The 26,408-nt window shown below is 45.7% G+C and overlaps 1 protein-coding gene across 2 annotated transcripts in view; it reads left to right on the top strand.

The window, feature by feature from the left end:
• HCN4 (hyperpolarization activated cyclic nucleotide gated potassium channel 4) overlaps positions 1-26,408 on the top strand; it is a 132,911-nt gene that overhangs the window by 35,687 nt on the left and 70,816 nt on the right. For both annotated transcript variants that reach the window (XM_083712491.1, XM_083712490.1), the window contains exon 2: positions 16,144-16,567. In XM_083712491.1, the coding sequence (XP_083568617.1) occupies positions 16,144-16,567 (424 nt within the window). The remainder of the gene's footprint in view (positions 1-16,143; positions 16,568-26,408) is intronic.

Below are 26,408 nucleotides of genomic sequence, written 5' to 3'. Positions count from 1 at the left end.
AATGTCCCCCGGTATTCCATGAGTGCCATAGATTTCTATGAAGGCGGTTTCATTTTCCACCCCTTTCCCAATGATCCTTAACGTGGAATTAGCAACGTGATTGATCCTTCTATGGCTGACTGCTCCTGCTTCTCAGGCTAGAAAGGATTTTCCTTTGCATCTCCTGTCCCGGCTGGAGACCTGTGCACAGACCTCAGCTCTGTCTGCTGAAGGCAGAGAAGGAGAAAAGAAAAATGTGTGCTGATCCAGTGCCAGTTGCGCTGTGCCACAGCTATGTAATTGGCAGCTGTTCTGTTTTGTGTCTCAGCATTCCTTGCCCGTGGGTGCATATTTGCTATGTGTAATGTGAATGAGTCTGCTCTGAACAATCAGACAAAACATCGGGGGTGAATCTATTAGTAATCGGCAGCCTTGGAACGTGTGGGATGTTGAGAAGCACAAAGTGCAGTTCAGTGAATTAAATGTACTTGTCAAACGGCATTGCCCTTCCGTATCAGGGTGGTTTGTTTGTTTGTAAAAACTGTTAAACAAATCTAAAGCTGTGAGTCGTTTATTTTGTCTTGCTTATTTGGTGTATTTATAACCAAACATTCATCCATCATGGAACTCAAGGCAGTGGACAGACGTGGTTCTGCGTAGCTTCCACAGGGTGCAATGGCTACATGTGCTCTCCAGGAACGTCCCGCGATTGTCACTAAACCTACTCATAGGGCTGTTTGGATGCACTAGCCTTCCTGAACTGGCGCCCTCTCGGTGCCGTTGGACTACAACTCCCAGCAGCCTCAGCCAGCAGGGCCCGTGATCAAGGGAGGTGGGGACTGTAGTCTGAAACATCTGAAGGATATGAGGTGGGGAAGGCAGGGCTGCACTAAAGGTCTTATCAAAAGACAATATCCCAATCTAGTTAGAACACAACTACAGCTGAAATAGTGTATCTGTGGGAGGAAGCTGACTGGGCCCTCTGTGGCAACCTGAATTGGGAACATTTGGAGCAATCTGTGCATCACCCAGTCACCTTCTCTCTATTCCATTAGAAATTAACATTATCAATAATTAGAATGCCTGTTTTTTGCTCAGAATGTTAATCCTAGCATTTGCTTATTCACTCTACCGTGTCAAGCTGTTATATATAATTACCCATCCAGTTTCTGTCTCATAAATATGAGCCAGAAAAAACAAATTGAAAAGGGGGGAAAAGATGTCTGTACCAAGCGACAAGATCTTTGTGTTATTAGGGACATAATAAGAAGCTCACTTTAAACCATCCCAGAATTGCATACTCTGAGCAGCTCTCCAAATAGAGATGTAAAGGTAAAGGTAAAGGTACCCCTGCCCGTATGGGCCAGTCTTGACAGACTCTGGGGTTGTGCGCCCATCTCACTCAAGAGGCCAGGGGCCAGCGCTGTCCGGAGACACTTCCGGGTCACAAGGCCAGCGTGACAAAGCTGCATCTGGCGAGCCAGAGCTGCACACGGAAACGCCGTTTACCTTCCCGCTGGTAAGCGGTCCCTATTTATCTACTTGCACCCGGAGGTGCTTTCAAACTGCTAGGTTGGCAGGCGCTGGGACCGAGCAGCGGGAGCGCACCCCGCCGCAGGGATTCGAACCGCCGACCTTTCGATCGGCAAGTCCTAGGCGCTGAGGCTTTAACCCACAGCGCCACCTGCGTCCCAAAAAATAGAGATGTAAGGAAGCAGCAATTCCTCTCCCATCTGTGGTTCGTGGCCTGGATCCAAAAGTGACCAAACCTCTGTAGGCCACATGTGTTTGTTTGTTTGCCTGTCTGTCAATCACCTGATGTCATATGACATCCGATGTGGACCCAATTCCTTCCGAAAGCAGTGTGGCTGGCATTCCACATTTAAACAGGGCCTGGCAGCACATGGCTTAGAGTGTGCTCTCAGTTGATCCTTTTCAGCCATGGCTTGCGTGTGGCATTCTTTAAAACTGGCAGTGAAGGCAAGTTGCACTGCATTCAGTAGGCACTGGTTCCATTCATGAGATTATCCAATTTCTAAATCTCCTGTCCTCCCAGTTGGTATGTTTACCTTTTTACTTTACTTTGTATATATGTGTGTTTAGTTGGCATCTGTCTGTCTCGAGAGACAGTGGAAGAGTGCTTTATTTTATGCATTTCTATGCCACTTAATCATTAGCATTTGTGAGTGATGTACATAAAAATAAACCATACAGAGTACAATAAAAAGGTACCATAAAACTGCCTTAGAATGCCTGTTGGAATGAGGAAGTGTTTGTCTTGCACCTGAATGCTATCATAGGTTAGTGTGCTTTTTTAAGTCCAGGTATACAACGGAGCGGGGACGTGGGTGGCGCTGTGGGTTAAACCACAGAGCCTAGGGCTTGCCGATCAGAAGGTCGGTGGTTCAAATCCCCGCGACGGGGTACGCTCCCGCTGCTCAGTCCCTGCTCCTGCCAACCTTGCAGTTCAAAAGCATGTCAAAGTGCGCTGCTCTGGTTCGCCAGAAGTGGCTTAGTCATGCTGGCCACATGATCCGGTAGCTGTACGTTGGCTCCCTCGGCCAGTAAAGCGAGATGAGCGCCGCAACCCCAGAGTCGGTCACAACTGGTCAGGGGTCCCTTTACCTTTACCTTTATACAATGGAGTGTTTGCAGTAATAGTCATACTCTTTTTATGATTTTCAGTTTTATACATTTCAATAATTTTACAATCATTTTAACATTTCAAAACTCGACTTCCTTCCTCCTCTTTCTGCAGTTCCTTAAATTTATTTTTTATATTTTCTGCATATTCCAAGTGAACTTAATTTACTCATTTATTCATCTACTTTAAATATATACTCTTATAAGACTTCCGGTTACTACCATAATCCTGCCAATATTCTTATCTGTTTACAGTTTATTTGTAAATATCCAATAAACCATTTCCATTCTTTTATAAAATGTTTGTTATCTTGATTTCTTATTTTTCCGGTAAGTTTCGCCATTTCTGCATATTCCATTAGTTTTTGTATCCATTCTTCTTTCGCTGGGACTTCTTCTTTCCATTTTGGGGCAAGCAACATTCTTGTCACTGGAGTCGCATAAATGTCTGGGTTGTTTTGTCCCTATAATTCCTAAAAGGAAAGTCATACTCAGAATAGGTCAATTAATTTCAATGGGTCTACTCACGGTAGAATTTAGATACAACCACAGGGTTGGGAAACCTTTTTCATCCCAAGGACCAGATTTCCTTGTTGCCATACTCCTGGGGACCATATGCTGATGACTAGTGTGCACAGATGCAATGTCCAGAAGGCTGAAGTTGTAATAGTTGGAGCAATGGATGTGACTCTTCTTTTTTCTCAGTAAGGTACAGTCCAGCCACACAAAGGTCAGAGGCATCCACACACACTCCCCACATGCATATCTCTCCATCATGGCGAGCAAGAGACATCATCAAAGGCCCAGGTTGCATTCCAGCCAAAAAGTCAAGAAGGTTATGAAGCAGAGGCAGTATGAAGTGTGACTGGGGAGAGTCTTGTGGGCTGGTTAGGCCCACAGTGTTTCTCAAAGCCGAGTCCCCGGCTACTGTTGGACAACAACTCCCATCATCCCTGGCCACTGGTCCTGATAGTTAGGGATGAAGGGAGTTGTAGTCCAACAACAGTTGGGGACACAAGTTTAAGAAACACTGATAGAGAGTCCAAGAGGTTCTTCAGCTCCGGTCTACTGGAATTCACCTTGTCCTTATTCTTCCCGACATCTTCAAAGAACTAGAAAAGGCTAGCTGCGAAAACCTGTGCAAGATTTACAGTTGTAGGAGCCGTGTTGGCTTTCTGTAGCAAGACTTGTTGCATCATCACTTAGGCTTCATCTGCACAATACATTTCAGTAATGTGTTCAATGCCACTTTATAAACAGTCATGGCTGGCCACCAAAGAATCTTGGGAACTGTACGGGCCAGGACAGTTGCCAGGAGCCCCTATTCCCCTCACAGTGGCACATCCTGCTGAGATAAGCCTGGTTTTAAAGTTTTTGGAAGAATCTGCCCATACATTTCCATATGTTTTGGGTGGCCTATTTACAAGGACTTCAGCTGGTGACTTCTGATAGCATTCTCCTTCAGTGTCCCCATTTTGGAATGTTTTGGGAACAGTTACCAAGACTGAGTGCCACCTACACTCGCATTGGCGTGGGCAGCGACACCGAATCACAATTTTGCCCTTTCTCTTGGTTTTTTTGGGAAATGTGTTTGCCTTGCATTTCAAAGAGCACAATTGTGTTGTTTCTGTTGGAGATAAGCAGTGTCCAGTGCACAGCGGAATGATGAAAAGTACGTGCCAACATGCTCTATATTACTTTATTTACACTTCAAAGCTGGTAATTTACAGAAAAAACATCTTCCCTCTGCCGGAGCAGAGAAAGGCATCCTCTCTCCTCTAAAGCACGGAGAGAATCACACTGCTGAACTGCAAAGAACAGTGAAAAACAGGAAACCAGTGTACGTCACATCCAGTCTCCTTTCCCGTGAGAAAACCCAACAGTACTTGACTGTGGAATGTAAACATTGTCTTGTGACAAGCACTTCGCTGCTCAGTGAAGGAAGCAGAAACCAACATCCTCCCCCTTTCTGTGAACATCACTGGGCAGCGTGTTCGTACAATATCAGCACAAACCCAACTTCTGCACATAGGTACAGTGTTGATCCCTTGATACAATCTTGGACAATACATCAGCAGGAATTTCATTACCTGGCATATAGGACACAGTTACGAGTCCCTTCTGAATACGTTCCCTAGCATGTTGCAACTTCAATTGCAAGTGCTTCGTGCTTTGCTTACAACCTTCAGAATTCAGCAAAGCCAAACATGCTTTGTTGTCCTGGTAAACCTGGATTGGACATTTGACAGGAATTTTCATGTCTTTGCACAATTGTAACAACCATTCACAATCCTTAAGTGAATAAGACAGTGCATTCAGTTCAGCTTCACAAGTACTTAAGCTAACTGTTGTTTGCTTCTTGCATGACCAATCAAATAGACCCTGATTGTACTTATAGCAAACTCCAGACGTACTTTTCCTGTCTGTAGTGTCACTTCCAAAACTTGCATCTGCAAATATCTCAAGACCACCAGACTTCTGATTGTTAAATCTCAGTCTGTAATGCATAGTGCCTTTCAAATACCGCGCTATGCGTTTCAGAGCTTTCCAATCCTTAACAGTAGGATTGTTGACTTGTCTGCTTAGCAAATTACAGCTAACAGCAATGTCAGGTCTTGAACATCTGGCAATGAAGTTTAGCTTGCCTAGCACACTTCTGTACAGTGTAGTATCAGAAAATGCTTCAGTGTCATCTACCTGATAACCTGTTGTCATTGGTGTGTCTACAGGGTTAGCATCCATCAGGTTTAGTTTGCTTAACACATCAGCAATTTTACGTGACTGGTGTACTAGAATGTTACCATCTTGATCTCTCTCTATTTCCAGAGATAGGTAGTTGTTTACCTCACCAAGATCTTTCATGTCAAAGTGCTCTTTCAATTGAGCTAGGGCATTATTGTACATTGTGACATCCTTCCAAAAGAATAAAAGATCATCAACATAAAACAAACAATACAGTTTCTTTTGCCCCTCCTCTTTGACAAATACACATGGATCAGCTTTCCCTTGCTTAAAACCTAGAGAAAACAATACTTCAGTGAGTTTTGTGTGCCAACACCGTGCACTTTGTTTGAGACCATAAAGGGACTTCTTCAGAGCACAAACAAATCCCTGTTTTACCTGTACGCCATCAGGTGGAAGCATATAAAGTGATTCATCTAGAGATCCGTACAGAAAAGCTGTATTCACATCATGGTGACTAATGTGTAGATTCTCTTCTGCAGCTAGCTTGAGCATAAGCCTAATGCTCTCATACCTCACGGTGGGTGAGTAGGTCTCGTGATAGTCTTCACCTGGTACCTGTGCAAAACCTCTGGCTACCAATCTGGCTTTGTGTCTGACTATCTTGCCATTTTGATCTGTCTTCGCTTTGAAGACCCATTTGCTTCCAAGCAGTTTCATTCCTGGAACTACTGGAACAAGGTCCCATGTTTTGTTCCTTTCCAAGGAATCAAGCTCAGCCTTCATGGCATTTAACCATGGCTCAGCTTCCTTTGAATCCAAATCCTGGATTTCTTGGAAACTTGAAGGTTCAAATACCTTCTTAGAGCTTTTAACAGCTGTTACTGCTATCTTAGCAAACTCATCAGCAAATCTCTTTGGAGGTCTGCCTTTTGTTGCTCTCTGTGACCTGCGAATTAGCCTTAAGTCTTCAATACTCTCCTCTTCCTTCTTAGGAGAAAAGTGACCTATTGTGAACAATGGTTCCTCCAATTCTTGATCAGAGCCTTCAGAGGGTCGCATAGAGGCTTTCGCACTCTTGAAATCCTCTGAATCACCCGATTCAGTTTCAGACTCAGAATCAGAACCTTCATCAGTGGGTGTGGGTTGTTGCGGTTGCTTTTGACTATCCTCAGTTTCATCACTGTCATCAGGATAACATTGGAAAATTCCCACATTCTCCCCCCACTTGGCATTGTACTCAACACTTCTTGTGAGCTTAATTTCCTTAGAGTCAGTCATCATTATTCTGTAAGACCCTTTCTGATAACCTAGAAAGATACCATGCAATCCACGCTTGTCTAACTTGGAGCTTTGTGGTGAGTGAACCCACATGTCAGAACCAAAAATTTTCATGTGTTTGATGTATGGCTTCTTGCCAAACATCTTCTCATAGGGGGTACAACCAATCGCTGAAGATAACCTGCGATTATAACTGTAAGTGAAACATGAGAGAGCTTCGGCCCAATAACTCTCTGGAAGATTGGCATCATGCAGCAAGGTTTTTAACCCTTGAAGCAATGTCTGATTTGCTCGTTCCGCAAGTCCATTCTGCCATGGCGAGCGAGGACTAGACAAATCGTGTTGAATTCCTTTCTCAGTCAGAAAAGCTTCAAACTGCTGAGAAGTGAATTCTCCCCCGCGATCACTGAAAAGAGTCTTTACCTTCTTACCATGCACATTTCCCAACCAAGCACAGAATTCCTTGAACCTTGGAAAAGCCTCTGATTTCTGCTTGAGATTGTACACATAAATATACCTGGAAAATGCATCAATGAGAACCATGAAGTACCTGTTTCCACCCAAAGAGGGCGCTAGTGGTCCAACCAAATCAGCATGAACAACCTGGTATGGTTCTGTAGCTTGCCTACTAGACACCTTACCTTTCGCAGCCATTTTCACCTTGTTTGCTGCGCATGCCTTGCACTTCATGTGGTACCTGCAGGGTTTAATTGTCATACCTTCAACCAAGGCAGGCATTTTAGATACTGCCTCAAAATGCAAATGACCAAATTTTCGATGAAAATCATGAATACATTCTGCATGCAAACTTTTGTTAGAACCTGCAATGCAACAAGTGTCATCCTGCACAACATCATCAAAATACAAAACATACAAACGATCAACATATTCAGCATGCAATACATAATCATTTTTCTTTGTGATGATGCACCTTTTGTTCTTAAAGGAAACGTCAATTTTCCGCTCATTCAGCTGTCCAACGCTGAGCAGATTATGCTTGGCATCTGGCACATAAAGCACATCCTGTATCGATAAGTCCAAACTGTGAAGAACAACAGTTCCGTAGCCTTTACTGGGAATTGTGTGGTCATCCGCCTGGTGAATCGCACCTTCCTGCGGTGTAAAAGACACGAACAGTCGCTTATCGTTGCACATGTGATGCGTTGCAGCCGAATCAACAACGAAGAAAGATCTAGACGTCTTCTGGACCTCTGCAACCTTTGGAGTGAAGCGTGAGACCATTGCCTTGTGCTGCGTTGTCCTGGACACTGGACCTTTGCCTTTGCCTCGGCCTTTTCCACGCGATGAGCTTTCGCTGCGCTGCTCTGTCTTGGCCCTGGGATATCTGCATTCCCTCTTCATATGGCCTAGACGTCCACACGTGTAGCATTTCACTGCCTTCAAAGCTTTGGCGCCATCTGGTGGTTCCACTGCACTATGGGATGACGTCTGTGAAGTCTCCCCCTTGCCCATGCAGCTATCACCCTGGCGGTCTGCTTCATTCTGAATCATGGCAGTATCACAGGCTACTCTGAGTTGAGCATTTGGCTGATTGGCATCAAATTCCCCACTTGCCTCATCCAGCCTTCTGCAGCTAGCCATCATGACTATGGCATTAGCCTTCTGCGTCATCTCTGCTGCTTTAAATCAGGCTGCTTCATACAAGCTGTGTCTGTGTACAGCTGCTTCAATCCAAAAGCAAATTCAAAAGTACTTTCGATTTCCAGCCTCTGCCTGTGAACCTGTGCCTTTCTGCTTAACTGCTTTGCTTATCTGCAGCTGCTTCAAACCGCATTCCAAAGGCAAGTTCAAAAGTGAAAGTTCTCTCTGCTGTCTTAAATTCATGCTGCGACACTGCTGCAGCTGCTTTACTTTCGATTTCCCCCAGCATAGGAAAAATTTATCCTTCTAGCCTTTTGCCTGTGCCACGGCAAAACCGGCTATAAAAGTTCAAAGTCCAGCCATAAAGCCATTAATTAGAAGCTGGCAGGCTGCCCGGAGCTGTAGCACATACCTCATCAAATCATCTTGACGCGCAGAGATATCGTCCGATCCGGCCCTCTGCATTCCGATCCTTTGCCGGCACTCCGATTCGACTTCTGGAGTCCATTCTCAAAACACTGCGTTTTTCTGGGCCCGGAACCAAATGTTGGAGATAAGCAGTGTCCAGTGCACAGCGGAATGATGAAAAGTACGTGCCAACATGCTCTATATTACTTTATTTACACTTCAAAGCTGGTAATTTACAGAAAAAACATCTTCCCTCTGCCGGAGCAGAGAAAGGCATCCTCTCTCCTCTAAAGCACGGAGAGAATCACACTGCTGAACTGCAAAGAACAGTGAAAAACAGGAAACCAGTGTACGTCACATCCAGTCTCCTTTCCCGTGAGAAAACCCAACAGTACTTGACTGTGGAATGTAAACATTGTCTTGTGACAAGCACTTCGCTGCTCAGTGAAGGAAGCAGAAACCAACAGTTTCCAAGGCTGTCTTGCCATCCACAAAAAAGGAGAGTGCGCTGTTCAGATAAACAATAAACCTACATGCATTTGATAAGACTTGAATCCTTACTACAAATACTAATGAGGGAGTAAGGTAAAGGTAAAGGGACCCCTGACCGTTAGGTCCAGTTACGGATGACTCTGCGCTTGCGGCGCTCATCTCGCTTTACTGGCCAAGGGAGCTGGTGTACAGCTTCTGGGTCATGTGGCCAGCATGACTAAGCCACTTCTGGCGAACCAGAGCAGCACACGGAAGCACCGTTTACCTTTCCGCTGGAGCGGTACCTATTTACCTACTTGCACTTTGATGTGCTTTCGAACTGCTAGGTTGGCAGGAGCAGGGAGTGAGCAACGGGAGCTCACCCCATCGCGGGGATTTGAACCGCCGACCTTCTGATCGGCAAGCCCTAGGCTCTGTGGTTTAGACCACAGTGCCACCCGCATCCCATAATGAGGGAGTACATTACTACAAATACTAATACTCTGAGATGGAGCTACCGTTCCCATTTTCCTCACAGGGCTACCATCATCAGAGTTCCCTGGGAGACGGAGCTGACTGTTGATTTTTGGCTGAGTGGTTAGAGCTGGGATGTTTGTGTGGTCTAGGAACTCCTGACGATAGCAAAGGACCCTGTCTGCAGTAGCGGGGTTGTCCCCAAAGGGGTTTGCTCCTTTGGGGAGTCATGGGGCAGGGGAGCCCCCACTGTCAGAATATAGAATTGAAGGCCAGGAACTTTGGGAGACAGGCCTGTGACTCTCACCCACGTGAGAGCGTGGTTGAAGAGAAGCTTGGTTTGTTGGGGAGTCATCTTGAATGAGAGGCAGGGGAAGACAGTACATATTGTGCATATTAAAGGTAAAGGGACCCCTGACCATTAGGTCCAGTCGTGACCGACTCTGGGGTTGCGGCGCTCATCTCGCTTTATTGGCCGAGGGAGCCGGCATATAGCTTCTGGGTCATGTGGCCAGCATGACTAAGCTGCTTCTAGCGAACCAGAGCAGCGCACAGAAACGCCGTTTACCTTCCCGCCGGAGCGGTACCTATTTATCTACTTGCACTTTGACGTGCTTTGGAACTGCAAGGTTGGCAGGAGCAGGGACCGAGCAATGGGACCTCACCCCGTCACGGGGATTCGAACCGCAGACCTTCTGATCGGCAAGTCCTAGGCTCTGTGGTTTAACCAACAGCGCCACCCGTGTCCCATTGTGCATATTACCTGCTCCTTAATCAGTCTCTGGCTTGTGATACCATTGGCCATGGTATCCTCCTGGACTGGCTCCAGGGAATGGGAATTGGGGTATTTACAGTGGTTCCAATCCTACCTTCAAGATGGAGTCCAGAGAATAGCATTGGAACAGTGCCTTTTGGCCTCTTGATGGGGTGCTGCAAGGCACTATCTTTATCACCAGTCATACTTAACATCTATAGGAAGCCTCTGGGAGTGGTCATTAGGGATTTTGGAGCAAGCTGCCATCCGCATGCTGAAGATGTTCTTCTCCATAATGTCTGAACCAGGAGAGGCCATGCTGTCCCTGGGCCATTGTTTGGACCCAGTGGTGAGATGGATGAGGAAAAACAAGCTGTGCTTGAATCCTGGCCAAGATAGAGGCACTTTGAGCAAGCAGCTCCCATGTCTGAGGTATTGGCCCCTGGGTGGGATCATGTTCCCCCTGAAGGAGCAGGTTTGCAGTCCTGGGTGTGGTTCTGGATCCAGCTCTGTCTCCCCCATCCCACTAGGTTCCTCCCCAGGATTGTCCAGCTCCAATTCCATGAGCTCTTCTCATTCCTCCTCAGGATCTGACCATCCCTTCCATGACATCTCCATGGGGCTCATGACAGACCCAGTTCCCTTGGCGCATTAGGTTCATGCAGAAATGCATGCTCAGAGCTACAGCATAGCCACTTTTATTAAACACACAGAATGGCTCCAGGGTTAGGCACAGAGGTGAAGAATAAAGATTTGTCTGTAGTACAAGAAGCTGGGGTGAAAGAGTTTAGCCATCGGCTCTTGTGTGTGTGTGTTTTCTTTTTCTTTTGGTAACGTTCGTTCCAGACTTGGCAACAGAAGCAAGGGGCTCTTCTTCCATCTAGAGGCATTCATCGAAGGGGTGGGGAAAAGGCACACAAAGGCAATGACTATTCTGCTGGGCTCTGGCTATGCCAGAAGCCCTTTTCCTTGCTCCTGTGGCACTGCAGATCTCTGAAGGCCAAGGAGCTGACTGTATCTTACCAGGGCATAAGTCTCTAGCTTGATGTATTGCAGTACACAGTCTCTATTAAGCCCTTCCTTGTGTCAGCGATTTAAGAAACACACCAAGAGCCCTGCTGGGTGTGAGCAAAAGGAAAGGTCCATCTTGTCTGGTACCCGGTTTTCCACAGAAGCTGATCAGATGCCTCCAGAAAGCCTACAAAAAGGATATCTTGCCTGGACATTCACAGAAGGAGGGATTTGCCTCCTGATAAATCATTGGATTGTATCCAGTGCCAGCCCTGCTCAAAGTAGGCCCCTTTAAATTAATGGGTGTGACTTAAGGTCATTAATTTTAATGTGTCTGCTCTGAGTAGGACTGGCACAGGATAGAACCTATCGTTTCCAGATCCCCTGTTTTCAATTTATTTAAAAAGAGTTATGTTTTTAGCATTTGTAGAACCAGGAAAATGAGGCTAAATGGACAGGCACAATTCTTCTCATTTTTTTGTGAGTTCCAACCCAGTCATTCATAGGAACAAAGGAAGCTTCCATATTTATATATACAGTGGTACCTCTGGTTACAAATTTAATTCATTCCGAAGGTCGGTTCTTAACTTGAAACTGTTCTTTACCTGAAGCATCACTTTAGCTAATGGGGCCTCCCACTGCTGCCGTGCCGCCGCTGCACGATTTCCGTTCTCATCCTGAAGCAAAGTTCTTAACCCAAAGTAATATTTCTGGGTTAGCGGAGTCTGTAACCTGAAGTGTCTTTAATATGAAGCATCTGTAACCCGAGGTACCACTGTATATGAATTTATAAGGGTACAAAATACAGAACTGAGGAATAAAAGAAAAAAATGAAAGAAAAGGAAGGAAAAAGGTGTTCTCAACGAGAGGGATTTGTCGTGATGAATAAAACTTGTGTTGTGTGTACACACACACACACACACACACACGAGAGCACTTTGCTAGCCATTATGGCAGAAAGGTGGCCTGTAAATATATTAAAGAAATAAATAATCTGTAGCATTTTAGGCTCCCCACCAGCTCCCTGCTCTCTTGGCCAGTGTTGTTGATGATGACAAAATAAGTAAGCCAGGGTTTTCTTTTTAAAAAATTAAAAATAGGCATGTAACATTTCAAATTTAGGGCAATGGAGTTTCTGAACGAGTGTGCTGAGCAAACTAGCTCTCTAGAGATTCCTGATATTTCAGTTAGCAGGATAATGACTTGAACTTCTTTCTTTTTTGGGAATGCCTGGTAATAAATATAGATTTAAGAAGGCACTTGCTCTACCAACAAACAGCAAAAAAAGATTTACTGGGAATAGACTGATCAGTGTGTTTAGGTCAGAATTCAATAGAATGCCTTGTAAAAGAATAACACCCTAAACCTCAACAACCCCAAACCTCAACCACAACTGTTTTGGTAATATCTTCCATCTTGGGTGTTGGCTAAAAACTGCACCCATGGCCAAAGCCAAGTTGTGACCAGTGGGAGTCAGAACCAAAGTTCCAGCACCTGAACACTGCAGATCTTATTCACACACACTTCTGAGATTTTATCATATCTATTTCTACATCTGTATGAGGGCAACAGACTTGCTGCTGCTTCTTTCAGGTGAAAGCAGAGGTTGTCACACAAGACTTTTAACAAAACTGTGCCTTAGTGCAAACACACAGGTTCCTGAGAGGGGGTCACAGCTGCTGAGCTCTTGGCCTTCCTGCTTTGCTGCTGTGAACCAAACCATGGTTTGACTTAGCATGTTGTGTTCATGCTATACCTCACTTCAGGCAAACAGCAAGCTGTAACCCAGACCGTTCTTTGAGACAAAGCCAAGTTTCACACAAAGCTTTCACTTTGGTTAATAGGGGAAGGATAGGAAAGGCTCTTAAAGCTTGTGGTGGCATCAGTTTGGGTCAATAAAAAGTGTCGTGTCTATAGTTGGTCTGTTTTTAAGAGGCCATCCCTCTTGTCATGAGGACTATTGGGGGAAGTATTTAATAGAAGCTACCAAGTGCTGTCCGTGGTCAACTGATTGTACACAAGGGACATGCTGTAATAAGAACATCAGAAAAGGCCTGCTGGATCCAGGCCAGTGGTCCATCTGAATCCATCATCTTAGCCAGCCAACCAGATGCCCATGGGAAGCCCCAAATAAGAAACTGAGCACAACAGCCTTCTCCGCGTTTGGGATTTAAAGCAACTGGCATTCAGAAGTAGATTGCCTCCAACAATGGAAGCAGAACACAGTCATTGTGGCTTGCAAGCCATCGTTAGCTTCTCACAAATTTGTTTAATCCTCTTTTAACGTCCAAGTGGATGCCCATCAGTCTCTCTTGTGGGAGCAAATTCCATGCTTCAGCTCTGTGCCATTGTGTGAAGACCTCCTTCCTTTGGCCTGTCCTAAATCTTCCATCATTCAGCTTCATTGTATGGCCCCGAGTACAGTATTATGAAGGGGTAGGGGGAGAAAATGCAATCTGCACCCTTCCTGTAACATGCTGGGCATCTAAAGAAGATTAGCTTAATGTCAAAGCATAGGGCAAATATTGGTGAAATCCCTGCTTTCTTAAGATATGGTGGTACGTGAATCTTCTTTGAGAAGCTCTTTCCTGGGATATTGTTGCCTTCTGAGTTTTTACATGTCATGGCGGTGGCGGCTGGTTGGCGGCTGACCTGCAGTCTCTTGAAAGCTATACTTATTACAAATCCCATCATCTATTTTAAATAAGTTGGAAGATGGAGTAGCTATAGGGGATTAACTGAAAGTAATGTGTGTGTATTATAGGCTCCCTAAGCAACTAATAATTTAAGTGCATTTCCATTGATCTAACATGTTTTCCTTGAGAAAACTAAGCATGGGAAGTAAATTGCAGCTCGCTGTCAATTTGGTAATGTGTTAAGCATGCCAAGCACTCTGAAATGCAATTTCTAGAAGTTCCGGTCTGTGTACATCAGGTGTGGCCTTCCAGATGTTTTTGCACGATGTCCTCCATCAGCCCCGGCAAGCATGGCCAGTGGCCAGGGATGATGGGAGTTGTAGTTCAGCTATATCTGGAGGGCCAAAGGTTCCCCACACCTGGTGTACATCTGTGGAGGAATAGCTCTGGCTATAGTCTTGTATAAAGTACAGGAAGTTTATACCTTTTTAGTAAGCAAAAAACAAAAACCCTCACTCAACTTTGCCACTTGATTAAGGTAAAGGTAAAGGACCCCTGACAATTAAGTCCAGTCACGGATGACTCTGGGGTTGTGGCCCTCATCTCGCTTTACAGGCCAAGGGAGCCGGCGTTTGTCCACAGACAGTTGTCCGGGTCATGTGGCCTGCATGACTAAGCCACTTCTGGCACAATGGAACACCAAAACCAGAGCAGCATATGGAAACACCATTTATCTTCACACCAGAGTGGTACCTATTTATCTACTTGCACTGGTGTGCTTTCGAACTGCTAGGTTGGCAGGAGCTGGGCCAAAGCAATGGGAGCTCACCCCGTCACAGGGACTCGAACCGCTGACCTTCTGGTCAGCAAGCCCAAGAAGCTCAGTGGTTTAGACCACAGTGCCACCTGCATCCCGTGCCACTTGATTAGCAAGCTGTAAAGCTATAGCTGTCCAAATGAGTACAGGTAGCAATAATTGCAGTCCCCATTGTATTTCTGGGCTCCACCCCTCCCCTTTTGGAGAAAGAGATACAGGGTTTTCTGGACTGGACCCCATGGAGACTGGGTCACTTGGGGCAAATGGGGCACTGCCCTGCGAACTTTAGTCTGCCTCCAACCAGCTGCTAGCTGCCTGCTGTCCTACTTACAACCAGTCGGGGGGGGTGGTGGAACTGCCTACGCACTTCCTCCATTCTTAGTTTCAGTGTTGCCCTCATCAGGAAGGAGAATGGGGCTAAAACCAGAATTAGTTGGCTCTGCCTGTCATGGGCTTTGGCTGCACCCACTGCCTTATCCCCTACCAGTTGAAATGGGCACCAGCAACCACTGATGGGACCTGCTATGAGGACAGATTACTGGGCAACTTATCCTTTTGGTCTGATCCAGCAGGTCTCTTGTTATGTTCTTATTCTCCAGTCTGTGGACCTTTGGGGGTTCTAATGAAAAGCAAAGCTGATCCCCAAAGCCTGAAATCTACTTAGCCCTTTCTCTACTAGGCCACTGTCAGGAACCGTGCTGAGGAGGGCTGCACTGTCTCCCCCTCCCCCTGCTCCTGATCAGGATTCTGAATCTTCCCAGGATCAGGAGGACAGTCAGTGGCGTAGCGTGGGGGGTGCAGGGGGGCCGGCTGCACCGGGCGCGACATCTGGGGTTAGGGGGCGCAAATCCACGGGTTAGGGGGCACAAATTACTTGCCTTGCCCCGGGTGCTGACAACCCACGCTATGCCACTGAGGACAGTATAGATTTGGAACAGCGGTTTGCAGAGGAACATAGTTCAGAAGGTTCTGAAGTACATGAAGTACTGGGAAGTACAGCTAGGAGGAGAAGCACTGGGGGGGAGAGTTAACAGACTCACTGTCTCTGGAAAGTGTTCATCTGCTCAGCCCAAGGTCAAGAAGAGCAGATAAGGTGGCAGCACAGAAAGCCCAGTGGTTACAAGATCAGGTTACAAGACGCGGTAGTGACGTGGGTGACCAGGGAGGAAGTGGGTGGAAACCTTAATTGGGAGCACCTTCATTCCTAGGAAATGGATTCTTTGTTTTCTCACTGTGATCATTAAAGTTTCTAACTGTAAGAAGACTCCTTTCCCTTTGTTCTACTTATCTACTGTCAAAAGGGGGAGGAAGCCGATTCCTTGAAGCCTGACAGCCACACAGGTCTGTCCTTCTCTCATTTCCCATTTCTCTGTCTTGCTGACTAGGTTTTACTGGGACTTGACAATGCTGCTCCTGATGGTTGGCAACCTGATCATCATCCCGGTGGGCATCACCTTCTTCAAGGACGAGAACACCACCCCATGGATTGTTTTCAACGTGGTCTCGGACACCTTCTTCCTCATTGACCTGGTCCTCAATTTCCGCACTGGGATTGTGGTGGAAGACAACACAGAGATCATCCTTGACCCGCAGAGGATTAAGATGAAGTACCTCAAGAGCTGGTTCGTGGTGGATTTTATCTCCTCCATCCCAGTGGACTACATTTTCCTGATCGTGGAGACACGCATCGATTCAGAGGTTTACAAGACGGCCCGAGCCCTGCGGATCGTGCGCTTCACCAAAATCCTTAGCCTCTTGCGGCTACTGAGGCTTTCCAGGCTCATACGCTACATCCATCAGTGGGAGGAGGTGAGCAAGAGCTGGGCTGGCCATCCTGAGAGCAGGAGCCTGGCTTCTCTTGGGAAGGGGAAGGGCCAGGGCCCAGGGGCCAGGCGGCTGCACATTTTGAGCTGAAGTGTCTTGACCAGTGGGTGGGTAGATTGGGATCAGCCAGCAGACAGCTGGATCATTTGCAATGTGTTGGGAATGGTTTCTCTGACTCCCAGTGGTCTAAAACAAGCAGCAACAACAAATCTGTTCTTTCTCTCTTCAAAATGCACTGCTAGAATCCCTGGTCTTCAGTAACCCAGATGTAGATTTGTAATTGTATGTGCAGAGCATCCCAGTGGATGGCTCATAGATGCAGCAATTGGTGCAAAACAAAGCAAAACCGAGTTATTCTTTTGCATCTAGTCACATCCCTGGGCCACCATTTTTTATCTGGCCCCACCTCCCCCTCCCCCCTGCACACATTATTTTGCATCGGGTTCTTGATTATGACCCTCGGGGTTCTAGTAAAAAGTCAAAGTGTACCCCACTAGTTTGACATCTGCCTGGTTCTTTTTAAAGTTCCTGTTATTCCCATCTCACTCACCCCTCACCCATTAAGTACGCTAAACTTTATTATGGTACCATGAGCTCAAAGGTTTCCTATTCATATTTTCATTTAAGACGTATTTATCTACTTTGATTAGCATATGGAACAACAAAGAGATTAAATAAAACACCATGAATGGATTGACGGTTGAATGGATGAAACCTTTGTCTCAAAGGAATATAGAAGTGTCAAATATTGTCCCAAAATTTGCCTTCGGCAAATAATACTGTACTTGCCTTCAGATAACAAAAGCCCCTTCTTTATGTATTTGATTTATTTCATAAAATTTATACAGTGGTACCTTGCTTCTTGAACTTAATCCGTTCCAGGAGTCCGTTCAACTCCTGGAACCGTTTGAAAACCAAGGCACGGCTTCCGATTGGCTGCAGGAGCTTCCTGCACTTTAGCAGAAGCCATGTCGGATGTTCGGCTTCTGAAAAACATTCACAAACCAGAACACTTATTTCCAGGTTTGCGGCGTTTGGGAGCTGATATGTTCAAAAACTAAGCTGTCCAGGAACCAAGGTGCCATTGTCTACTGCTTGATTGTATAAAACCTCAAATCAGTTTACGAATAGAATAAAGCAATAAGATTATTAGTTAAAAGCAATCAAAACATTAATAAAAATTAAACCAAGCTTATATATGGCAGACAGATGAAGAATGGGAAGTTCTTTAGTTTCTGAACTTTATCTTTTCTATTTTCTATTTTAAGCTTTTTCTGTCTCCTTACCTCTCTCTCTTTTTTCTTTCTTTTCATTTTCTTTCCCACTATGTTTTTCTTTTAGTTAGACTAATGCTGGATAAAAAAAGATATTTGATATTATGTTTTTTCCCCTCTCTATAAACTCCAATATATTTTTTTTAAAAAATAATAATAATTAAAACCAGCAATAAACTAAGAACACTGTCTACGTATCTCAGTAGTGGTCCAGTAACAGGAGTTATAGATGCTGAAGACCAGTACTTATAAGAGTGCCTGTTTAGAGCAACCAGGGCTTGATATTCTCCAGGTTTCTCTGCATCTTACTGACTAGATGGTATCAGCACTCAGTCAGGTTGGGCATGGAAGGGCCTTTCACTGGCACAACCCAGCCACACCACCAGTCATCCTCTCAGTGGTGCCATTTTTGAATGTGAGCGAAACTCAGCTCCCAGCTGCCCTACTCAGCCCTTGTTGGGGTGGCCTGTTGTCAGCGCCAAGAAACACACAGACACCACCCCTGTGTCTAGTGCTACCTTTGCTAAGGAAATATGGAAGCTGACAACCCAGGAGAAGCCTGGAGAAGTGTAATAGGTTTTGCCCCCAACTCTCCAAATCCACACCTTTTCTCCAACAGAACAAAAGAAGGGAAGTCCATTTCCCCGGCCCCTCTGAATTGAGAACTATCAGTTATGCGTCAGTTCCACAGCCCTCTTCCACAGCCCGCTCTTCCGCACCTTTCCCCCTTTGTGCTCCCGATTGCAGAAGGTCAGAGCTACTAAGGTTGGGTGTTCACACCAGCAAGGGAAGCCTTAGTGTGGTTGCTCCTCCCTGACGGACAGGAGAGTGTCATTGCAAGAGCAAGGCAGAGACAGTGTGCTGCAACAGTGGACTGCAATGCAGCTTCCATGATGAATTACAGAGCCGAGCCTTGCGAGCATAAACGTCCCTTCAGACTCATGTGCAATCCCTGAAAGGGTCTTTACTCACATAGTGGTAGTACTAACAGTTGTTTGAAGAGAGCTTGATTGTTAATACACTCTGGGAATTGTAGCTCTGGGAGGGGAACCGGGGTCTCCTAGCAACTCTCAGAAAGCTTAACAAACTGCAGCTCTCAGAATTTTTTGGGTGGGGGGGTTGCACATGACTGTGCATTACGTGTATGGTGTGAATGTGGCCTAAGTAGTTATGAAGGAAGGTGGCAACTCATTCAAGTGTTCTGCATTATTTGGGGCAAAAGATTCACAATAGTGATGCATGGACGTATTGCAATAGATTCACAAGAGCATTTCTGCTCTGATGTGTGGACTTATTGCATTGGCCCTAGAGGCATTTTCCTCACACCTGCCATGTTGCCATGTACAACCATGTAGACAATTGTAAAAAGATGTCTTAAATAGAATCACACCAGCATTTCAGGTAATCTGGTACGATCAGTACTGACCGAAACAGAGACTTGAAAAGTCTCAAGTGGAGCTGACAAAAATTGTAAGTTGTCATTAACCCCCAGGAATCCTAAGAATCCCAAAACTACAAGTGGAATTGTGTGCAATGCAGATACTTTTAATTGAAGATGTCAGGGATTCTACCTAGTGTTTCATATATGGGATGTAAAGCTAGGGTGAAATATTACCCTCAGTCTTTGTATGCGTTAATACTTTATTATCCCTTTGGAGTTGTTCTAGGCTGTGAGGCTTCATGATTTGAATGTTTTAGACATTGTTCTCTTGTTATTTTTGAACTTTTCTGTGTTGAAATGCTACCTGCCCCCAATCAAACCACTGTTTATGGTCTGTCTTCTGGCGGATAGAGAGAAGGGCCCACATAAATGCTTGCTGTAGCATCAGGCCTTTAAAATCACCTTTGCAAAATGCCACCTTCTGCCTACCTATTTTGCAGAAATATCTGTCTGGACATATTTCACGCAGTGCATAGCTGAACTATCCACAGAGAAAGAAATAGAAAGCTCTGCGAGTGCAGCTTTCTCCTGATTGAAGTGCAGAGGACCAAACATTCACAAGGAAACAAAAATGCTTGTTTACAAAGCTATTGTGCCACTGAACCTTATTGTATGCTTGTGAAACATGGACCACTTATAAATGCCATCTCCAACTCCTTGAGAGATTCCATCAATAGCGTCTCCAAAAAATTTTACACATCACTTGGAAAGACAGGCGAACTAATGCCAGTGTACTGGAAGAAGCAAAGATCACCAGTGTCAAAGCAAAGATTCTTCAACATCAACTTTATTGGACTGGCCATGTTGTTCAGATGCCTGATTGTTGTTGTTGTTGTTGTTTAGTCGTTTAGTCGTGTCCGACTCTTCATGATCCCATGGACCAGAGCACGCCAGGCACTCCTGTCTTCGACTGCCTCCCGCAGTTTGGTCAGGCTCATGTTTGTAGCTTCAAGAACAGTGTCCAACCATCTCATCCTCTGTCGTCCCCTTCTCCTTGTGCCCTCCATCTTTCCCAACATCAGGGTCTTTTCCAGGGAGTCTTCTCTTCTCATGAGGTGGTCAAAGTATTGGAGCCTCAGCTTCACGATCTGTCCTTCCAGTGAGCACTCAGGGCTGATTTCCTTAAGAATGGATACGTTTGATCTTCTTGCAGTCCATGGGACTCTCAAGAGTCTCCTCCAGCACCATAATTCAAAAGCATAAATTCTTTGGCGATCAGCCTTCTTGATGGTCCAGCTCTTACTTCCATACATTACTACTGGGAAAACCATGGCTTTTACTATACGGACCTTTGTTGGCAAGGTGATGTCTCTGCTGTTTAAGATGTTGTTTAGGTTTGCCATCGCCTTTCTCCCAAGGAGCAGGCGTCTTTTAATTTCGTGACTGCTGTCACCATCTGCAGTGATCATGGAGCCCAAGAAAGTAAAATCCCTCACTGCCTCCATTTCTTCCCCTTCTATTTGCCAGGAGGTGATGGGCCCAGTGGCCATGATCTTCTTTTTTTGATGTTGAGCTTCAGACCTTTCACCCTCATTCTGCCATCAAGGTTGTGTCATCTGCATATCTGAGGTTGTTGATATTTCTTCCGGCGATCTTAATTCCGGCTTGGGATTCATCCAGCCTAGCCTTTCACATGATGAATTCTGCATATAAGTTAAATAAGCAGGGAGACAATATACAGCTTGCTGTACTCCTTTCCCGATTTTGAACCAATCAGTTGTTCCATATCCAGTTCTAACTGTAGCTTCTTGTCCCACATAGAGATTTCTCAGGAGACAGATGAGGTGATCAGGCACTCCCATTTCTTTAAGAACTTGCCATAGTTTGCTGTGGTCGACACAGTCAAAGGCTTTTGCATAGTCAATGAAGCAGAAGTAAATGTTTTTCTGGAACTCTCTAGCTTTTGCCATAATCCAGCGCATGTTTGCAATTTGGTTTCTGGTTCCTCTGCCCCTTCGAAATCCAGCTTGCATTTCTGGGAGTTCTCGGTCCACATACTGCTTAAGCCTGCCTTGCAGAATTTTAAGCATAACCTTGCTAGCGTGTCAAATGAGTGCAATTGTGTGGTAGTTTGAGCATTCTTTGGCACTGCCCTTCTTTGGGACTGGGATGTAGACTGATCTTCTCCAATCCTCTGGCCACTGCTGAGTTTTCCAAATTTGCTGGCATATTGAGTGTAGCACCTTAACAGCATTTTAAATAGTTCAGCTGGAATATCTTTACTTCCACTGGCCTTGTTATTAGCAGTGCTTTCCAAGGCCCATTTGACTTCACTCTCCAGGATGTCTGGCTCAAGGTCAGCAACCACACTACCTGGGGTATATGAGACATCCATTTCTTTCTGGTATAGTTCCTCTGTGTATTCTTGCCACCTCTTCTTGATGTCTTCTACTTCTGTTAGGTCCTTTCCACTTTTGTCTTTTATTATGGCAATCTTTGTACGACATGTTCCTTTCATATCTCCAATTTTCTTGAACAGATCTCTGGTTTTTCCCATTCTATTGTTTTCCTCTATTTCTTTGCATTGCTCGTTTAAGAAGGCCTTCTTGTCTCTCCTTGCTATTTTTTGGAAATCTGCATTCAATTTCCTGTATCTTTCACCATCTCCCTCGCATTTTGCTTGCCTTCTCTCCCCCGCTATTTGTAAGGCCTCATTGGACAGCCACTTTGCTTTCTTGCATTTCCTTTTAATTGGGATGGTTTTAGTTGCTGCCTCCTGTATAATGTTACGAGCCTCCATCCATAGTTCTTCAGGCACTCTGTCCATCAAATCTAAATCCTTAAACCTGTTCCTCACTTCCACTGTGTATTCATAAGGGATTTGACTTGGATTGTATCTTACCGGCCCAGTGGTTTTTCCTACTTTCTTCAGTTTAAGCTTGAATTTTGCTATAAGAAGCTGATGATCTGAGCCACAGTCAGCTCCAGGTCTTGTTTTTGCTGACTGTATAGAGATTCTCCATTTTTGGCTGCAGAAAATATAGTCAATCTGATTTCGATGCTGCCCATCTGGTGATGTCCATGTGTAGAGTCGTCTCTTGTGTTGTTGGAAAAGAATGTTTGTGATGACCAGCTTGTTCTCTTGGCAGAACTCTATTAGCCTTTGCCCTGCTTCGTTCTGAACTCCAAGGCCAAACTTGCCAGTTGTTCCTTTTATCTCTTGACTCCCTACTTTAGCATTCCAATCCCCTGTAATGAGAAGAACATCCTTCTTTGGTGTCATTTCTATAAGGTGTTGTAAGTCTTCATAGAATTGGTCAATTTCAGTTTCTTCAGCACCAGTGGTTGGTGCATAAACTTGGATTACTGTGATGTTAAAAGGTCTGCCTTGGATTCGTATCGAGATCATTCTATCATTTTTGAGATTGCATCCCAGTACAGCTTTTGCCACTCTTTTGTTGACTATGAGGGCCACTCCATTTCTTTTACGGGATTCTTGCCCACAGTAGTAGATATGATGGTCATCTGAACTGAATTTGCCCATTCCCGTCCATTTTAGTTCACTGATACCCAGGATGTCAATATTTATTCTTGCCATCTCATTTTTGACCACATCCAACTTACCAAGGTTCATGGTTCTTACATTCCAGGTTCCTATGCAATATTTTCCTTTACAGTATTGGACTTTCCTTTCGCTTCCAGGCATATCCGCAACTGAGCGTCCTTTCGGCTTTGGCCCAGCCGCTTCATCAGCTCTGAATCTACTTGTACTTGTCCTCCGCTCTTCCTCAGTAGCATGTTGGACGCCTTCCGACCTGAGGGGCTCATCTTCCAGCGTCATATCTTTTATATGCCTGTTGTCTTTGTCCATGGAGTTTTCTTGGCAGGGATACTGGAGTGGCTTGCCGGTTCCTGCTCCAGGTGGATCACGTTTGGTCAAAACTCTCCACTATGACCTGTCCATCTTGGGTGGCCCTGCACGGCATAGCTCATAGCTTCTCTGAGTTATTCAAGCCCCTTCGCCACGGCAAGGCAGTGATCCATGAAGGGGGGATGCCTGATTACCGTCTTCTAAAGCAAATACTCTATACCGAACTTAAAAATGGAAAGCGTAATGTTGGTGGTCAGCAAAAGGGGTTTAAAGACTTTCTCAAGGCAAATCTTTAAAAATGTAGTATAAATACCAACAATTGGGAAACACTGGTCTGCAAGTGCTCCAATTGAAGAACAGCCTTTACCAAAGATGTCGTGGACTTTGAAGATGCTCGGACTCAGAACGAAAGGGAGAAACGTGCTAAGAGGAAGGCACACGTGGCAAACCCCTGGCAGACATGATCAACTCCTATCTGGAAACCTATTTCCCCACTGTGGAAGGACGTGTGGATCCAGAATTGGCCTCCACAGTACTTACAGACTCACTGTTAAAACTGTGTTCATGGAAGACAATCTTACTCGGCTACGAGGGATTGCCAAAGAAGAAGTTGAACTATGGAATCCACTTCCACAAATACCAGCGATGGCTAACCACTCAAATGGCTTTGAAAGAAGATGAGACAAATTCATGAAGGATATGGTTCTCAGCTGAACTAGCCCTGAGAACCATGGTTGTGTTGTAGCTCCGCCGTCAAGAGGAGTATGCTTCTGGGAAGCAGTTGCTGGAAACTGCAGGGTCCACTTGTGGGCTTCCCATAGGCACCGTGTGAGAACTAGATGGGCCACTGACTCTTCTTATGTTATTAAGATAAGGAGGAGGCGGCTGTTCTGCTCCCGTTCATCCACTCCCCAAATGAACATGGGTTTATTTATGTTTTTGCTCCCAGCAGGAAATTCCCCATTCTCCACTCTGGTAGCAGAAATCAAGCTTTCCATCTGGGCCATGAAAATGCCTAATTTTGAAAAGAATATATGTAGAGATGGGAGCTACATAATGAACTATGAAGTAAAGGCAAATATTTGAATAGCTTCATGGCTTCGGCTGGGAGGCAGGCATGAAATGGATGAAGGCAAAGTGCTTTTCGACGCCACAAGTGCCTCGTGGCAACAATTTGAATTTAATGTTGTGCCTTTCAATCAGGAGAGCTGATACGGCAGGGAAATGAATCGCCTGGGGCAGGATGGAGCGCTAAAGTGATCAGGGTCTGATTTTAGGAAGAAAGGGGGAGTTTATATAGAGCTATGGGTGGAAAGGCTGGTTATGAAGCAAGCCCACAGTTCTCAAACCAGTTTGCCTTGTAATGTTTCTGCAGGGGTGCAGGGCAGGAAACCTGAAGGTGATAATTATGTGTGGTGGGGAGAGTGATAAACCGCCCCACTAGAAATGAGAAAATCTGTCCATTTTGGTTTCTCATTATGTTCCGGTTTCCACATCTTCACATCGGTTTCTAATTCTACAGCTATTTCCACCAATTACCCTATTTTCTGCCTTCATACAAAATTGTTTCACTCCCCTCCCAACTGCTTAGCAGCTAATCAGAAAGAAAGCAGAATCTTGGTGAAGTTTCTATTTCTCCTTATTGCTGAGTTCCCAGGCTGCACTTTTAACCCTCCTGTGCAAAACAAAACACCCCATTTTAAACTTTTCGCCTTCTTGTGCAGAACATCCTGAGAAAAACATATCGTTGCAGTCCTTCCCTTGAACTTTTGACCCTCCTACACTGGAGATCCTTTACAGCAAAAAGGCACTGTTCTACGATACACAATGAAAAATGTGTGAAAGCCCTATTCCTTCAGAGGCTGCTTGTAGAAGGGCCACCTCTTCAGAGTCCCCTCTTACATTTGTGCAGCTAAGTGAGCCTACCTAGCCCTGCTGACAGCAGGCAGAGCTATGCTGAGGGCATTGTGGGAAGTTAAAATGATGTCTGCAAGCTGCCTGCATGGGTTGGGTTGGGGAGGCCAGCAAGGTTGTCTCCAGGTTGGAGTGGGGGGGGAGCTCAGGAGCTGCCTGAGTGCTGGCACTCTGCTTGGCTATGTGGCACTAACATCTAGCTAAATCAGAGTAAAAGCAAGGAGCCCAACTGTAGGTAGAGCCAGAGCCAATGCCAGGCAGAACCAACTAAGGCTAGCCTTGCCTCCATCCTCCTCCCTGCTGAGTTCTACAGGGGCCACACTGAGGAGGAAGCCAATAGGCAGTGCTACCCCCTGGCTGGGTGTAAGTTGAGAAGGCAGGCAGATGGGGCAGTGTCAGGCTTCAGGGAATCGCCTTCCTCCCCCGTGGCTGTAGATGAGCAGAACAAAGGAAAATGAGTCTTCTTACCAGTTAGAAACTTTAATAATCACAGCGAGAGAACAAAGAACACATCTCCAAGTAATGGCGGTGCTCCCAATTAAGGGTTCCACCCCCTTCTACATCACTTCTACATCTCGTAATCTGAGCTTGTCCCCTCTGGGCTTTCTGTTCTGCCACTTTCTGAGCCCTTCTCAACTTTGGGGAGGGCGGTGGAGGAAGGCTGTCTAGAGACTGCGAATCTGTTAACCCTCTCCCTTCCAGTGTTCCTTCTCCCAGCTGTTCGTCATCCAGTATTTCCCAGCTTCTGCCTTCTGAACTATGCCCCTCTGCAAACCACTGTTCCAAATCTATACTGCCCTCCTGCTCCTGGGAAGATTCAGGATCTGGATCAGGAGCAGGGGGAGGCTCCCACCATTGCTCCTCAGTGCAGCCCTCCGCAGCACAGTCCCTGACAGGCAGTGCCCCATTTGCTACAATGGGTCAGCATCTGCTGTGAACAAATACTCAGACATTGGGGGGGAGGGCAGTATGGGACCCACCATCACTGGGGAATGTGACCACCAGACTTGGTGAGTGGGGTGAAAACGTTGCCTCTGTTCAAAGGGAATTCCCACAAAACCACCAAATTAACACACACACACACCACTCAGTGGTAGAGCATCTGTTTGGCATGCAAAATGTCCCAGTTTCAATCCCTGGCATCTCTAGATAGGGGCTGGGAAAGACTCTCTGGAGAGCTGCTGCCAGCCAATGTCAATAGTACTGATCTCAGTGGACCAAGGGTCTGAGTTGAGTGTGAGGCAGCTTCCTATGTTTCCATGCTCCTAACTTTGGAGCTGGGACACGGGTGGCGCTGTGGGTTAAACCACAGAGCCTAGGGCTTGCCGATCAGAAGGTCGGTCGAATCCCTGCGATGGGGTGAGCTCCCATTGCTTGGTCCCTGCT

This window comes from Podarcis gaigeae (genome assembly GCF_964106915.1).
Source record: "Podarcis gaigeae genome assembly, chromosome: 14".
Taxonomy (NCBI): domain Eukaryota; kingdom Metazoa; phylum Chordata; class Lepidosauria; order Squamata; family Lacertidae; genus Podarcis; species Podarcis gaigeae.
This window is presented reverse-complemented; position numbering and strand designations above follow the sequence as displayed.